Source organism: Mytilinidion resinicola, assembly GCF_010093595.1.
Source record: "Mytilinidion resinicola strain CBS 304.34 unplaced genomic scaffold BDZ99scaffold_38, whole genome shotgun sequence".
In the NCBI taxonomy this organism is placed as follows: Eukaryota; Fungi; Ascomycota; class Dothideomycetes; order Mytilinidiales; family Mytilinidiaceae; genus Mytilinidion; species Mytilinidion resinicola.
In genome coordinates this window covers 306,439-324,602 of record NW_022985474.1, presented here as the reverse complement: position 1 = coordinate 324,602, position 18,164 = coordinate 306,439, and the positions used below count along the sequence as shown (strand labels likewise).

General features: G+C 38.4%; 2 protein-coding genes across 2 annotated transcripts; one reads left to right on the top strand and one right to left on the bottom strand.

Annotated features, from left to right (window-relative positions):
• Positions 1-7,831: 7,831 nt before the first annotated feature.
• On the bottom strand, positions 7,832-8,677 carry BDZ99DRAFT_220305 (uncharacterized protein). Its single transcript, XM_033713431.1, has 4 exons — positions 8,390-8,677; positions 8,103-8,234; positions 7,979-8,043; positions 7,832-7,870 (listed from the first exon to the last, which is right to left on the bottom strand). The coding sequence occupies exons 1-3, from the start codon at positions 8,474-8,476 to the stop codon at positions 7,981-7,983; spliced, it is 282 nt and encodes a 93-aa protein (XP_033568594.1). The 5' UTR covers positions 8,477-8,677; the 3' UTR covers positions 7,832-7,870; positions 7,979-7,980.
• Positions 8,678-8,723: 46 nt separating this feature from the next.
• Positions 8,724-9,302, top strand: BDZ99DRAFT_483652 (uncharacterized protein; the record flags this gene model as incomplete). Its single annotated transcript, XM_033722587.1, has 2 exons — positions 8,724-9,164; positions 9,216-9,302. 2 exons carry the CDS (start codon positions 8,724-8,726, stop codon positions 9,300-9,302), a joined length of 528 nt encoding a protein of 175 aa, XP_033568593.1.
• Positions 9,303-18,164: the final 8,862 nt, after the last annotated feature.

Here is an 18,164-nt window from a genome sequence, read left to right as displayed (position 1 = left end):
AGGCAGCTAGCTAGTATGTAGCTGCATCAAATATATTTGTTCGTGGTGGAGTAATTCGGAATATTTGGCCTCGGTAGCGTGGTTGGGTGGGCCACTAGCTTGTGCGGGCCACTAACTTGTGGATTACGTTACTGCGTATGGGTAGGCTTTGTAAGCCGTATCGCTGGTTCTAGCTGGTTCCAGCTGGTTCTGGTACAGCTTCTTACCAAGCATACCGTATTACTAAGAGGGCTAAATATAGGATACAAACACGTACTCCGTCACACCCCCCTAGCCCGAATAGTGGATAGAACCCCCTTTTTGCCGCTCAACATCCTCCATACAAAGATTGTTAAAAACTGATGCAATTGCATCATAAAACCCATCTTCCTGGAGTTCTTGTATGTTTATGCAGTGCAATCAACCAGGCCTAGCTGATGCTGAAATGCCTTGATTCGATTAGCCGGCAATGGCTTTGTAAGGCCGTCTGCTAGCATTTCGTTTGTTCCGATATGCTGTAGGTCTATCTTCTGCTGCTGCACCTCTTGTTTGATATAGAGGTAGTGGAGATCCATGTGCTTTGTTCGGCCGTGGTGTGCATCGCTATGGGTAAGATTAATAGCCGGTAGGTTGTCGCCATAGAGCTGTATTGGATGTAGGTCATCTCCATCGTACGATAGCTCTGTAAGTAGGTGCCGAATCCATGCAGCTTCTTTTGCTGCATGCGTCATTCCTATAAACTCGGCTTCCGTAGTTGAAGTAGTTAAGATAGCCTGTTTTGAAGATTTGTGTGATATAGCCGCATTGCCAAATAAGAAGACATAGCCAGATGTCGACTTTCTATCGGCCTGGTCCGCAAATGCTGCATCGCTGTAGCCATGTAGCCGTAGCCGCCTGCCTGCATTGTTGTGGCTATACGGCCGTAGCCGGCCATCAGCATCGTAGTGGCCGTATGGCTGTATTTTGGCTGCATGGCCGTATGGCCGTGTTTCGGCTGCATTACTGTGGCCGTGTAGCCGTAATTCATGGCTTCGGCCACCTAGCTGGAGCCCTAACGATTTCGTGCCTTTGTAGTATGCTAGATTGTGCAGCAGAGCCGATAGATGTTCGGTTCCGGGATTCGCTGCGAACCTGCATAGGAAGCCTATGGCGAACGCGTTATCTGGGCGTGTCCAGTTCGTTGGGTAGAGCAGGCTTCCGAGCAGCGATTGATATTTCTGTCGAATATTCTCATTTAGTGGCTTAGAGCTAGCCCTGGGTTGCAATTTAAGTGCATTCGGTGGCAGCGGTGTATTGGCAGCCTGCACGTGTGTATAGTTGTACGATTCCAGAATTCGTTATATTGCAACTTCTTATAATATTTGTATAGTCCTTGCTAATCTATCGCGTATAATACGAAGGTTTAGATAATGCGAAAGGGGGCCTAAATCTCTGCATTTGTATTTCTGCATAAGATTTGCTTTAAGACTTTGCATTGCCTTCTTTTCTCTTGTAATCAGTATAATATCGTCCACGTAGACAATTATTATATTGCTTTTGATGCTGTTGACGAATACACACGGATCTGATTGTAATGCCTTATACTCCAATATTTCAAGATGCATTCGGAGTTCTTAATACCATAATCTTGGAGCCTGCTTTAGCCCATATAGAGCTTTAATAAGCAGTGCAATTTTGTTCGGATATTTTGATTTGTAACCGGGTGGCAGATAGATATACAGATGCTCTGTATCTATAATTCTATTTAGGAAGGCCGTAATTATATTAAGCTATTCGCATTCTATATTATAATAGGCCACGAGCGTAAGTATAATTTTAAGTGTTTCTAGTCGTATAACTAATGCAAATATATCTTAATAGTTAATTCCTGGCCGCTGTTAATTTCCGCATATAATAAGGCGTGCCTTATAGCGGTTTAGAACACCGTTAATATTGTATTTATATGTAAATACCTATTAAGTTAGAATAGCCTTTACACCTATAGGCAGGAGCTTTTTGTTAATTAGCTTAAATATGCTATTTTCTATAATAGATAGCTATTCTTCTTCGGCTGCTTCTAGCCAGTTCTTCTTTTAAATATAGTTTATTACTTCTTTCTAGTTTTTTAGTAGTAGAGGTAAACTAGAAGCTTTTATATATATATTTACTACTATAGCTAAGCCGTAGCATTAGTGTATATAATTGAGATAGGTGGCTACTAATGCGGCTGCATGTGCAGCTGCATATTTTCGTACAGGAATTCGAATTCGTTTTGTTCCGTCCGGCAATTAATAGGCTTAATTAATATCTACAGTAATAGCTCCGTGCTTTAGGGCAGTGTTATCTATATCCCGTTTTTATTTAATAGTGGCAGTAGGCCGTTCTATAGGCTGTAATTCCTAGGTAGGTTAAGTTTCGATAGCCGGCTAAATTTAAGCTTGTAGCTCGGCTTATATATTATCTTCCTTAATTTCCGTTAGGTTATACCCAGTTCCACCTAATTATAGTAGTATAATCTTATCTTCCTCCGGCTCTATATTAGATGCCTCTAGCTCTATAACAGGTATAGGGGGAGTATACGGTAATACCGCTGCACCCTCTAAATCTACTGCTCGTGCTATCGGTGCTTATACTATTGGCATTTCTGCACCCCCCGAATTGTTATTAGAAACGGGTTCTATTGCATTAGGAGTAGGCTCTATTATACTATTAAGTAGCGGCAGCACCTCTACTTCTAGCTTAATAAATTCAACGCTTGCGCTGTATATAATAGTGGAATTATTAAGCTGTATAAAATAGATGGAATCTCTATTAAAACCTATAAGTTTTCCGTAATATGCTTTTAGTGCAAATTTCTCGCTTTATATACGCCTTTCTTTAGCTATATATATATAGCCTACCTGGCCGAATAGCTGCAGGTATGCTAGTTTTAGTATAGCTACCTCTATACTATAGCTAAGTGCTTCTATAAAGGCTTACTGTAAAGTTATTCTATTAAGCTATAAGTGCACTATTTAATTGTGTATATATATATAGTATTCGGCAGCGCATGGCTATAGGTTTATAGGCAATACAGCATCTAGCAGTAATGCCCGGGCGGCCGTTTCTGTAAGGTAATTTAAATTTTCGGCAACCCTATTTATATAAGCATTGTATAGCTTACTAAATTTAATTAGCGTGCCTTTATCTTATAGCCATGCTTTTATATTATTATTATTAGCTATATCTTTGGCATTATTAAGCCTATAGTATCCTATAGTTATACCGGCCTAGGTTTTTACTATTTAGTAGAATTGCCGGAGTTTCTATTAGCCTTAATCTTTTGTTTTATATATATATATCCAGAATTTCTATATAGAGTCTTCTATATAGAGTAGCCAGTATTTATAGCCAGTAACTGCAGCCGGCTTAAGCGGCCCTACTATATTAATATAGACTTTTTTAAACAGCCGAGTAGAAAGCGACTTTGTATAGTAGCTAATTCGCTTCTTTAATTTCAATATGCGATATACCTTACAGTCGAATTTCTTTATATTTATAATTTCCATGCTATATAAGGCTTTTGCCAAGGCCTTAATAGAATCTACACCCGAATATACTAGAATTTAATACTATTCGGCTAAGCTGGCTTTCTTTACAGGGCCTGTATAGTTCTTAGCTCTAGTAGTAGTAAATACTATTGCTCTATAGCCTGCTTACTTGTTATTAGCTAGTAGGAACTAATTAAGTTCGTTTATTACCGGGACGTATGCGATTTCGGTATTGTTATTAAGCCGGCGAATTGTATAGTGTTAACCGTGGTAGTATACACCCTTTCGGCGTATTAGGGTGTAAGAAATAATATTAATAAATATACTAGGCATATATTATATATTTAAGAACTCTAATTCTATTACAGAGCTATCCTGCTATAGGACAGTAAGGCTAACAGTTCTATAGCTAAGAATTTTAATATCTGCGCCGCCTGTAGTTATAAGGTCGGCTCGGCTCTTATATATTATAAAACGGGTCCTATTGTTGCATATATATACAGTAGAGCCTGTGTTAAAAATCTAGGTCTTTTTTAATATTCGATTGCTTGCAAATAACATTAGTTTCTTACTAAGGCCGGCGTTAAGAGGTCTAGCAGATATTCTGTTCTCTTGCGGAAGCTTAATAGCTTTATCCGCTGCATATATTATAGCTTTAGCCGCTGTATATAGTTTAGCTATACTTACTGCATATAATTTGGCCGTACAGTATAGCTTACTAGCTGCTATACAGAATTTCTTATAAGTGGCCTTATTTTCGGATTCCTACTTTTTTTCTTCTTTCTATATAATAGCTATATTAGCCTTTTTCGAAAAATCTTTCTACTATTCTAGCCGTAGCTCTAGGTAAATTTTCCAACACTTCTTAGGTCCGCCTTTATACTTTCTATTGCACTCTAAACATTTAGAGATGTTTAAATTAGTAGTAGTATCTATATTGTTTATTTTGGCAGCTATAGTAGTGCTAGAGCCGTTTTAGCCTCCTCCAGCTTTACCTGCACGGCCTCTGCTGTTTAAGGGTGCTTTATATACTGCTAGGACCTTCTCTTAATCCTTCGCGATAGATTTATCGCATAATTTATTAATAAGAGTATAAACTTCTAGTTTTTGCCCCTTTCGAACAAGCTCTTGTTGCCGCCGTGTAAATTCCGGGTTATATACTTCTATAGCAATAAGGAATTGCAGTACAGCAATCGTTTAAGTTATTGTAAGGTTATGCCTTTCTAGGTTTTTTAGATGTGTTAACTAATTACCGCAAAAATCGACGATTTTTAATAAACCATTATAGCGGTAGTTTATAAACTGTTTCCAACAGGAAATTACAGTTGAAATTCCGAGTTGTGCGTATAGCCTAACTAGGTGGTTTACTATACGCCGTGCGGTAGCATGTCCTTCCAACTAATCTAGGAAGAACGGATCGACTATAGCTAGTATAGCACCTTGTAATTCTCTATTAGCTTTTAGCTATTCGTTATAGGCTATTTCGTGTGCATTAAGTGCAATTTGCTCTTCCTTTGTATATGGAATAAGCTTTCCTTCTACATTTTTTTGCTGTACAATAGTGCACGTAGGCCTATTGCTTTCTGTAAGCTATTTGCCGTGGGCCCTGCTATCTGCAAAGGCGCTTAGCTGTAGCCTCTATTGCTTAATGTTTATACTATCTCGTTTTAGATGTGTAATCGGAAACGTAGGCATTATAATAGAGGTAGAGGTGTTGGTGTTTAAATATGTTCTAGTGCTGCGGTGCACCCGTCGAACGTAGGGCTCTGCTAAAAGCTTTTCGTGTTCGTAAGCTGTAGGCAGAGAGCTTGCTAGCGGAAGCTAGTAGGTGCTTATAACCTGAGGATAGTTGTGAAACAATACGTTGAACGGGTTAGGTAATATATTAAGTAAGGAACTATCTATCTTACATGCGCAGTATATATACTGCGTATAGGTAGGCTTTGTAAGCCGTATCGCTGGTTCTAGCTGGTTCCAGCTGGTTCTAGTACAGCTTCTTACCAAGCATACCGTATTACTAAGAGGGCTAAATATAGGATACAAACACGTACTCCGTCACCTTGCCCACGAGCGTGATAGTGGATGCAATGTACGATTGCACTATGTGCCATGGCACTTGGTTCTGCTTGCCTCTGTCTACGGCCTATAGCTGGTTGCATGCTTCTCTGAGGTATATGGCGTGCTCGTTGATGTGTTCTGGGCCATTGTTTACCTGTGGCCACTGAGGCGCCATCACCACCAATTCGACGTGTTTTCACGCGTCAATTGGCGTAATTGCCTGCAGGGACACCGGAAAACTGTAGGGATTGCAAATTATAACGCGTTCCCAAAAATTTGTTCTGAGCTGTAGGTGGTGTTTTTTTTTTTTTTTTTTTTTTTTTTTTCTTCGATAGATGGATTGATTAATTGATTGATTGGTTCATAGGCTGTCCCAGCCGCCCTAGTGGCGGCTATGCAGCGTTCAACTATAAATACATAATTTGTTATATATCTTATCCGGGGCATCAGCAGAGAGATTTTGTCTCGGGATGCCCCCGCTAATCTTATATTGGACTAGCTCAATAGCAACAAGAAATTAGTACAAGGTAGCAAGATCCTGTTCCGCACGAATAAAAAAGAGAAACCGCGAGTGGAACAATCTTAGAATAGTGTGCGGTATTGCATCCCGTATGAGATTCGCAAGTGCGTGGGCGGGATTTTGAGTGTGCGGTCATTGTTGAACAAGTGATACTGTACAGTAATCTAGCCTGCCAAAACCCATCGAGCTAACTGGACTACGTATCCTACCCCTGGTTGGGTCTATGCGGTCTCAGATACTGGATTCACTAACTCCTACATCAGCTTACAGTGGCTAAAGCTTGTTTTCGACCCCCAGACTAAGGAACGGGCTAGTATGAAACCACGGGTACTCATCTGGGATGGTTTCGGAACGCATGAAACCCTGGAAATCTTGGAATTCTGTTTTGAAAACAATATCACCCTGTGCCGTATGCCCTCTCATTGCTCGCACAAGCTCCAGCCGTGTGATGTCGGCGTCTTTGGGCCCTTGAAGACAGCGTATCGCGAACAGGTTGAAAGGTGGCAGCTGGATGCACCCCCTAGTGCGTAAGAACTAGTGTATTTGATACTGTACTAGAACGCTACTGCTACGCTGCTGCTACGCTCCTGTCACTTCTCCTTGTTTCACCATGTTCCACTCCTACCGTCTTCCAACTATATAGCCACTCGCTAGAACCTCAATACAACTCATGTCTCCCTCACTGATTCTCCCTTCCTACGCCAGCTACCAAAAGGATGGAACTGGGTGGGGTAAACACGGTCGGCAAGCAGCACTTCACTTATCTATATAGCCCAGCAAGGGATAAGGCGTTTACAAAGAGGAACATCCTTGGAGCCTGGAGAGGAAGCGGGTTGTTCCCATTTAATCCCAATAGAGTTCTCGCAGAGATACCCAAACCCCCCACCGATCTAACTATTTCGGCCCCTGATAAGCTGAAGATGGATTCTGGTCCAGACTACGAAGCATTGCCCACACCCGCAACGCCAGTATCAGGAGAGGCCTTGATGTCACTACTTGATAGGATCAAACAGATTCCTAATGATGAAGCGAGCAACCAACACAAAGCGAGGCTCCAGCAAAAGGTGGCAAATGCCGCTCAGACATATCTTGCCAAAATTGCACTGCTTTACAATCGAAATCAGTTCTTAGCTAAGGTCAACAACGAAGGAAAAGCTCGCCGAGCAGCCGATTAAAAGGTAATAGGTACAGCAAGGGTGGTGACCTATGAGGACCTCGAGGAGAAGCGAGCGGAACGCGCTGTGATGGACGCTAGGGCGGCGGAGAAAAAGGTCAAAAAGGCTGCTAAAGAAGCTAGGAATGTCGCAAGCGCGGCACTAGAGGCAGAAGGTGCTGCTACGGGCATGAAAGAACGTAGTCGGAAACGGAAGAGCGCTGCGTCAGAGCAGGAAGCTAGTAACCCAGCGCAAAGGGCAAAGGTCCCAAGAACGAGCGAAACACCAGTTGAGGAGATCGAGATTATCCGACAGCCATATAGAGCCCCAGAGGCAAAGATATACTAGCAAAAGAGCAATGGTAGTTGAAGTCTTCATCAGCCTTCGCTCTCCTATGCGCACGATTCCTTAGTGCCTCTATGTCCTGTGGTGACTTCAGCCGTTACGGCCACCGCGCGCATCGTTCTTAGTAATGTATGCCAAAGCCAAAGATGTGCCGTATAATCGGCGATGCATACCATAAAGGATGAGATGACGCTAATAACGGCCAGAACTTCATAATATTGCTTCGCGATCTTTTTCTACCCGATGTGCAACTACTGCATTGTGGATATTTCTCGTCCCTGCTATAATGCCACTTAACCATCAGACTAACTACGTCAACCCCGTCGGCTTAAGGCCGCTTATCTCAAAGTAAGGAGGTTTTCAAGCAAGCGTATTGCGGCTGGACTACTATGCAGAGGAAGTTTTATACGCACCACTAAAAAGACCGCCCGTTTAGGGACGCGTTGAGAAGACCGCTGGAGGCGCTGGAAAAACGACACTTTCAAAGTAGTCAACAGCAAAATCGCCACCTTCGTGGATAAGATCCTTAAACACGACCTTTTTGCCTAGTTCTCTTACGTGGTTCTTGGCAACCTTAACTACAGCAGATCGCATCGCACAATCGCTCTCAGGAGTAGTCGTATATACTTCGCGAATGCATTCTGGAAAAGAGTCGCTTGTCCAGAGCTCCTGTAACTTTTGTTAAAGTTTTGCTGTGGCAAGCGCTTTTAGGCCCTCTAAGAAGAACATGCTAGCAAGGGTGTATACACGAGGCTCTTTCAGCAGCGCGGGGTCATCTAGTAGTTATTAGGAAATCGAGCGCATAGGCTTAGCTTCCACCGTACCTTCGAAATCATGCGATAGATCGTCCGAATAGTCACCAGTGTACAAGTACTTAAAAACCCTCCAGTGGGCGGCTCCACTATCATCATTGAATATAAGCAACCCTGAGCTTCCCTCCACAAATGCCTCCTGAAATGCCTTTTCGAAGTACTCGCTTTGTGTGCAGATGACGGATCTGTGAACAGATAGAGAGTACGCTTCAACAAGACGATGTGCTTTCGGGATACGTGGACGAGAAGATACGGTGAGTAGACTTCAGAGACTGCAGAGGCCACAGCTGACAGGGTTTGCGCCAGGTATGACTACGACGAAGACAAACGCAAATTAGTTGTTCGCATGCCTACCGAGATACACGAACGCTTCATCGACAAAGTGGAGGATGACATTCGGAGCCAGCTGAAAACAATACAGAACGGATCAGGCAAGAAGGCAGAATTCGCACAGAAAGTGCATCCAGCCCGATCGACTTATATACGTCTCGGCGCTAGCACTTTGTCTAAGTCGAAGTACGAGCCAGACGCGTTATTCAGGCATAAAGAGGCACAATATCCAGGCGTTATAGTTGAAGTCGCATACTCGCAGAAGAAGTGGTGCCTAGGCCGGTTAGCTGAGAATTACATCTTGGATTCGGATGCTAGCATACGAGCTGTCGTATGCGTACACATTAAGTATGGCAACAAGGAGTCGCGCAAAGCAACGTTATTGGTCTGGCGACCCAAATTGCTTACTACCAATAACGGACTTGAATTACAAGCTATAGAAGGGGTCGCAGATGTGGTAGGTCCAAAACTTTTAACAACTTTCGCAATTTTCTAATGTTCCTAACAGGCTTTCCGTAATAAAGAAGGAAAGCCCGTCGATCAGCCCGGCCTACGGCTCCGCCTCAGCGAATTCGCCTACAAAGGACTTACCTAGAAGGAGATAGGCGAGGAAAATATATTTATCTATATTCCTGGATTAAAACTCTGCAAATATCTTAATGCGGCGGATAGCAAAGAAGAGCAAGTACTGGGCAAGCATGTCTTTGCAAAGGAGGTTAAGAAGCGGAAACGGTTGGAAACACCTCCTAACAAGATTAGGGCAGGTAATAAAGCAAGATACGCCGAGGAAAAGAAGAGAGCAGCGAAGCGCGCGGATTATAATATAGACTATTAGGATAAATTATTAACTAAAAGCGTTTCAGACTAGATTACTAATATTAACATGGAAAAACTACAGTAAATATAATATATCCGATAGAATATTAGATACTAGCGCTCCTTAATATGCAGTTATTTCTTAGAGCGGTCGAGGACTAAAATTATAAGGCCGAGGGCCGTATTTACAGTTCTAATAAACTGTAAGCAATTGCTATACAGAGGACAGCTTATAAGTATTATTGCCTGCTTAAGTAGAATAGGTGGCTTCGCCTGTTATAGAAGCTCTTTATTTTTAGTCTCGATAAAAATATGCTTGCTAATAAAGTATATAATAAGTTGCTTCTCTATATAGCTTGCGAAATATTAGCCTTTTTTTCCTTAGTTTTATTGCTCCTTTTTCTAAAGCTAATAACTTACAGTTAATAAGATCCTTATAACCTTAGCTATCCACTCTTTTCCTAATATAGTAACTTTTGTCTTTCTATAACTCCAGCCGCTTATAGCCGCTATAGAAGGGAAATCCGGAGGGCGTTATAGAAAAGCAACTGTTTTCTACTTATTTTAAATAGAAAACTCTGCGATCGGTGCAATAAGTTTAATAGTTCCTTAACCCGTGTTTTTAAAAAAGTGCGCCTTAAATACTTAGTTGCCTATAGGTACTGCTCTATACAGGAATTTTTTTAAGTTCTTTAGCAACTTAGAGATTACTCTCCGGGCTTAATTAGTAATAAAAGTGTTTTCTTAGTACACCTAAATATTTCCACCGGAACGCTAATAGCGCTCTTTATTATTTCTTAGGGACGGCTCTGCAAGATTAGCAGCCTAATAGCTATAAATATCGCAAAGCTTCCTATTTGCACTATATTCTAGAAGATAATTAATATTATCGATTTATCCCTAAAGTGCTGCTTCTATTAAGGGGGTTCTACTGTTTTTATTTTAATAGTCGGGTTTTGCTCTATAGTTAAGCAGAAGCTTAATAATAGCAGGATATTTCTCGCAAGCTGCTAAACTTAGTGCCGATTTGCCCTCCTTATTAATACTAAGTAAAAAAAGCTTAGCTTTAGGACTAGTATATAGATAATCTTCTATATATTTATAATTTCTAAACGTTATTATCCGGCTTATAATATAATCTAACCTTTTTAGGGTAAAGGTATTTTCTTCTCTAAAAAGCTAATATAGACGCCGAAATATCTTATCCTCTATACTAATTATAATTATTTCTATAGCCTGCTTCTAACTTTTACTATCTAAGGATCTACCCAGGTTAAGTTTATCTAGGGCCTTTTTAAGCGGTTCTACTTCCAACTCTAACACTTTTGCTCCGAGGGTGATAAAGCAGCTAGCAGGTTTATTAATTTTGTACGCTGCAGTACCTTTATATATTAAGAAAGGATATATAAAGCGATAAAATAGAACTAATAGAGAAAAGTAGTAGTTATAGTAAGGGGCGCGGAAGATACTGCTATAGCTGCTACCGAAACTGTAAGTATAAATCTTTATATAGAAAGAATATTGCACAGAAATAGTATAAGCGTTTTAACGCTGTACTAGAGCTAAAGGAATAGTTCTGTTTCTAAACGGAGCTATAACTTAATAGTAAGCAATAGTATTAGTAGGGTATAATAATTTTCAATAGTATATATAGGGGAACTTCGGATAATTATAATCGCTGGCTTACGTCTATTTATATTAGGATAGCTTTTAGCTATAAGCTTATATTATACTTAGGTGTGCACGGGATAAAGCAGGATTAGAAATAATATTAAGTAGCAGAGTATAATTAATTGTGTGTATATAGTGTCTCTTATTAGTTAGGTTACCCCGCCCGACGTTCTATATAGCTTTAATAGTAAGCTTATTAATATAGTTTTTACCTTAGGCCTCTACAGCTAATACCTTAGTCTGTAATAGCTTAGCTCGACTTCTAATATAGCTTATATTACAAGTAATTATTACGTAAGCGCGTGCTAATCGCGTTTTAGTAAAACTAGAATTATATTACTTAACTAGTAGGTACTAACAGGGGCGGCGAAATTGTATAAATTATCCTTATACCGCTGCTATAGGGCTAAGGATAACTTACAGGTATATTAGTAAGGCTAGAAGGTTAGATACTACTATATTATAACTAGAAGTAATACAGGCTAAGTAGTAGAGCTATAGTAATTAGAAGTGTTCTACTACGTTATAAAATAAGGCCCTCCGTAAATTAGGCGCGAAGGCGATAATAATATTTGTAAATTTTTAGTAGCAGCTGTAAAAAGGTTAAGAAAGACCTATTACACTTAACTTAAGTATTATTTTACAGGTATATACACGTGGAAAGGGCTTTTGCTGCTTAATAGTCTTAGTACTTATAGTTTTTCTTATAACAGAGTGGTTCTTACTATATAGTAGGGGATATTACTTCTAGATCTTTAGCTTCTGCTACTATAAGTGCCGATAAAAAGGCTTTACCTAATAAAATAAACTGCTTGGAGTTTAGCCGGATCTATAGTAGAATAGGCACCCTACCTTTTTTTCTTTTATTCTAGTGCAAGCGTTGTAGAGCAGCGATTTATTGCTAGTATCGTCCTATATAGTATAAGAACTCGTCTCCCTATTATAAAAAAATATATATAAGTTAAGTAATAAAGGAGCGTATAGCTTATAAAGCGGAAAAGTGTTAAAAAAAGGTCGCCTGTAATAAAGGCAGAGACCTTATATAGGGTTTTATAGACTTTTATATCTAGGAAATAATATTCTAAGCTTAAACGTATTTAGATAAGTAGCCTTAGCAAATTCTAAAATTAACTTATATACCTTTCTATGCGCCGAAAGCATTATCTAAGGTAACTAAGCCTCGAGCAAAGGCATATAAAACAGTGTAATATTAGCCGCCGAATAGATAACCTAATACTAGGCCAGTTCAACGCTACTAAAAAATCTTGCTAAGCTATTAAAGTAGCTGCCCTACTTACGTACTAAACCTATATTACTATACCTGTAGATTGGAAACTAACTATATTATTTAATATATATATTAAAAGCAGCTAATCTTAACTTTATATTCGCAATTTTACTTAAGCAAAGAAGTATAAAAATAAGCTTATTAATATTCGCAAATTAAAATCTAAAGCCCGCCTAAAACGCACTATATATAAGGTTAAAGAAGTGCTTAAAGTATAGAAGTTACTTTTATAGAAACTAGCAGCGCATAAGAATATTTAGTTAGAGTTACTTACGCCTATATTAGAAGCTAACCTTAAGCAATTTAAGGCGGATACAGCCTAGGCAATTTAAGCAATATAGGATAGGCGTATTTTTTAGACTATTAGTAAAACGACAGCAACCTATACCTTACGAGAGTAGTGCGTATTTACTGGACTTAAGGTTTAGGAAATATATCTATTTTAGTTAGCTTAAGTTCTAAATATATAAATTTATATAATTTTATATATAACGCGAACGGAACTAGATCTAGGTTAGCTGCATAGCCTGGAAGCAGGCTAGAATTCGGCTAACCGGATTCTAAGCGGTTGGTTAAGTTCTAAGAAACTATCTAAATTTTAGGTGGCCAGCTAATTTAAAGGGCCAGCTAGCTTAAAAGGCCAGCTAAACTTAAAAGGCTAGCCGGCCTTAAAGAGGCCAGCCGAATATAAAAAGGCCAGCTAATCTAAAAGGCTAGCTAATATAAAAGGCCAACCGACCTTAAAAAGGCCAGCTAACCTAAGAAGTTAGCTAACTTTAAAAAGGCTAGCTAAACTAAAAGGCTAGCCGACTTTAGGGGCTAGCTAATCTAAAAAGCCAATTTAAAAAGCTAGCTAACCTTAAAAAGGCCAGCTAATCTAAAAGGCTAGCTAATTTAAAAGGCTCTAGCCGAATTTAGCAGATTTTCTAGTTACTATAGTAAGTTAGATTTAATTCCATGTAGAAGCTGGAGCTATAGTTAATTAAATGCTAAATTAAATCTTTAATTTAAACGTATATAAACTCTATAAATAGCTCTATTTATAGTTTTTAGTTATTATTATTACTTTCCGCGTTTTCCGTATTATTTGCCTAAATAGGTTGCCTTTATTTTTGTATTCTATTAAGACTTAGATTCTAAATAGATTGTTTTTAGGAAAGTTTCCGCTAATAGCAGATCTATTTAATTAACTCTTTCCTTAGAAGCCTTAAGAAACAGATCCTTTCCCTTAGTATTCCTAGTTTCTCTTTTAAAAGATACTAAAATATACTCTTTACTTAGTAGTATTGTCTTCGGATCTGCGTTTATAGAGATTAAACGCGCTTATAGCAGTAGTAAAAACGGCTAAACCCTTGCCTTTGCTTAAGCTTAACTTAGGTCGCGGTTTAAGGTCGAGCTTACTGCCTATATTGTAAATAGCGTCGCTAATAGTCCGAGTAGGAATAAATCGATTGGTATTTATATATAATCCTAGACTTGCGCAATTAGGGCTAAAAGTAGGCTACAGGTAATAGACTAAAAGTACTATAGGGTATAGAGTATAGGTAAGCCTTACTTTATTAGTCGGCTAGACGGCAGCTAGCAGGGCCGAAATAGGACACTTATCGCCTTAATAGGTTTTAGCGTATATAGCCTATATCTAGGATAAGGAAAAAGCCTAGAAAGGAATATAGAGCTACTTTCTATCTCTAAGCCCTAAGTTAGTATGCCCTGCACTATAAATATATACTATACTATTTCCGGTAAGCTTATTTTTAGAACTAGGCGGCTTCTAAAAACCTAGAATTTTAATATTAGCGGGGACTAGATTTGGAACCGTAATCTAAAAACTAGATTATAATATAAGTCTATTCTCTGCGTATTCCGCTGCCTATATCCAGGATATAGAATTTACTTCTAGCCCTTATATATATTGCAGAGGTTGCGTGTATATAACTTACGCCCGCTAATAATCTAGTATTTGCAGCTATATTTTTAAAGCAGTTAATATAAAAACTTGCACAGTTAAAGTTAAAATAAGCCGCAAAAGAAAATAGTTGGAAGCAATTAGAGACCCTTAATAATAAATTTCAAGAGTTATAGAAAGATTATAGTATAGATATATAGTTTATAGTATAACGTAGTAACGGCCGATTCCGCACCTATACTACTATAGATAAGCAGCCTCTAACTTTAGAAGCCTTTATATATCTCCTTTCTTCTATTATTTTATAGAGAATTAACTTCTATTTTAAAGGAATAATTCTATCCCCTACTAGTAAAGAAGACAGCGGTATATTTTAACTAAACCGCTAGTAGGCCAGCGAAAGTTATTACCTAATATAGGCTAAGAAGAACTAAGTATATAATAGCAGGACGTGCTCCCCCTATATTAAACGCTAAGCCTTAACCTGCTAACTTCTCGCCAATTAAGCATATAAATACGGCAAATACTTATAGGAATAGGAATAGGCTGGGCTAGATCTAGTTTATATCTAATATGTAAATTTCCTGCTAGTAAGCAATATAATAACTAAAAAGCGTACTAGTACTAATACGTTTCCTTCTTAATTTTGTAAACTTGTCCACCTTTAAGCTCTATATGCTCTTTCCCTTGCGGATGCTATATTCTTTTTTCCAGCCTTTTCTATCTATTTATCTCCGCGGTCTAATATTTTATTAATCCCTTTTTTAACACTATTAATTTCGGTTTATAATAGCCTAATAGTATCTTTTATATCTTCCTAATTTTCTTCCAGGTTATTAGTTCTATTGTTAAACTTCCCTAGCTAAGCTATAGTATAGCGATTAGCTTTTTTAAGGCTATTAACTTTCCCCTTAAAACGGCTTAGTCTGCAGCTAAGTTAATTAGCTAAAGCACCTAGTCTTTTAATTATCCCTAATAGAGTAAGTTAAAGCTTAAGAAGATTTATTTAAAAGAATTACCTAGTTAACTATATAGAGACGGCATGTTTATCTTATTAGCGCAGGGTAAAAGCTTTCTAGCTTTTTCTTCTATATTAGCCTTAATTTCCCCTAAATTGTTCCTGTGCTTTAGTATATCCTACTTATATTAGTAAACTATAAATAGGTAGCAGGGAAGTAAGTATTACTTACCCGCCCGGCTATATTAACAACTTTATCGGAACCTGTAAAGTTGGCAGCAAGCGGTGTACCCTAGCTTTTATTAGCAGTATTTTACAAAGGATTTAATATTTCGAATATATATCGGCCTGGTATAATATAGGATCTTTAATTATAGCGTTTAAATTACTTATTATCGAAGATACTTTTTATATAGCTGCTAGTTTAGTGTCTAATAAAAAGGAGAAAAAGTAGTATACCTAATATACGCTTAGTCGAAAGGTATAGAGGCCTTTTATATCCTGCTCTTTTTTATTACTTAGTAGAAGAGCTAAAAGTAGGCTCTATTTTAACTGCGCCTTAGTTTACTAACTTAGAGGTGTTATAAATACGCTATAGTATAGCTATAATAGGAGCCTAATCCCTTCCTACCTATATCCTATTACTATGCTTCTAAAAAAGTGTTTCTAAATAATAAGGACTAGCGTTAGCCCCTTTTGCCGAGCTACTCTAAGATGGCGATATAGAGGCAACTAGTTAAGAATAGCTTTACTTAAGCCCGGTTACGCGCCTTAACGCAGCTTCCTAGCTAGAGGTATTTACTGCCTACAGATTTCTTAAGCGCTAGCACACCTTAAAGGCACTTTTTTATACAATCTATAAGGCTAACTTCTAATTTATAGTATATATCTATAGCCTTCCCTTGCTAATATAAGGCTTAGGCGCTCCTAGATATTTATATAAGCCTCTCTAGCTACTGCTAAGGTATACGGTGTTCTAATCTATTCCTAATCTTATATAGATCGAACGGCAACGCACCTAATAACGCTTATTAGCAGCTACGCCTCTACGCTATAGATTATAAGGTATTTATACGAACCTTCTAGTAGTAACGCTGCCAGGGGCTAAGTATATTTAGAACAGCGTTCCGCCCCTAATAAGGAACGTAATCTAAGTAAATAGAAATATTTTAACTAATAATTAATCCTAGTAATATTAAAGTGCAGGCAATACTTATGCTAAGGTACTAGGGCGAAGACTTGCGCCTTTATACCGACGGTAAAACTATTATATAGCTAAAGGTTTATACGTATATTATTAACTGTATTACTAATAACTATATTACTAATTATAAGGAAGGTAACAGGATTCCTTCTTATATAAGTTAATAATTGGCCTAGGGGGCTGAAAAAGGGGAGTAATAAGACTTCGCACTTTGCTCTGCCTTTTTTTGCTGCTATACTAACTCTATTAAGAAGTAATCCTTATACGTATGCTTATGCCAGGAGGTAGCAGTAATAAAGCTAGATATTAGGCGCCTGTAAATAGCTAAGTTAGGGGATAGGCTTTTAAAAGGATAAGATAACTAAGACAGGCTTTACCGCTATACTAACTTCTTTTAATAGTAACCTTTATACGTAATTTCTAATAAAGGTGGCAGTAATAGAGTTGTATATTAGGCGCTGTTAAATAGCTTAGGGGCAAGGCTGCTAATAATAGAAAATAAGGCTTTGCATTCCCTTACCGCACTAACTACTTTAAGAATTATTTATATATATACTGTTAACTGGTTAGGAACAGGCGTTGTTTAATATAAGAGAGGTGGCAGTAATATAGCCCTTGTAATAGTTAGCTTAGAATACTAGAGAAGGTAGAAAGCTGGAATAGATATTAAGGTTAAACTATAGCTTATAGTCTTCGGCGTGAATAATATTTTGCTGTGCAGGCTCTATATTTATTACTGCAGTAAACCTACCAGGAATAAGGCTTCCGCTAACTAATATAGCAGTATATAATAAAGATAGAAGCTCTTACAGTACTTAAAGCATAGTTAGCCCGCCCGAAGTCCAACTCCTAAGCACTTTTTTATTCCTCTCCCGCATCTGCAAGCATACTATAGCTTTCTAGCCTTACTCTTCTTTTTATATACTAGTCTACCGTACTATATCTATAATAGTTATAATAAGCACTTAGTTCGCTTCTTTTTTAAACTAAATATTTAATAAAAGCAGTTACTAAAATCCTACTTCCCTTTTATTACCACCGCCTTAAAATATGCCTATAAATACCAGTCTATTTTTATCCGCCGAGTTAGTAGAGCAGCTAGTAGAAAGGCTTACTAAGCTACCAGCTTAGTTCCCGGAGCAGAGGACTAGTAATAGCAACCCCGGAGAAAGCCTTAATATACTACCAGCCGAGCAGCTAGTTAAAAAATTAGCTAAAAAGCCAGCCGAAGATCTAGTTAAAGATCTAGTAGAGCAACTAGCCCAGCCGTCGGCTTACTGCCCTAAGCTGCCGTTAAATAATAGCGACTATAAAATACGTTATTACGTACTTCTAAATAAACAGCATTTTAAGGAGCTAGCTAAGCTAGCGGAGCTGTTAGCCGAGTAACTAGCTAAGCCGACAATAAATAATAGCAATTATAAAGAATATATTTACCCTCTATTATTTAGTAATAATACTGTCGCCCTAACTCTTAGAATACCTTCTCCTAGCTAGTTTTACCAGATAGCGCAAGCTAATATAAGCAAGATAAGGGCGAAAAAGAATACTATTACTATAGCTCTTAGAGGTTTTTCTACTGGCTAATTTCGCCTAGTAAAAACCCTAAAGAAA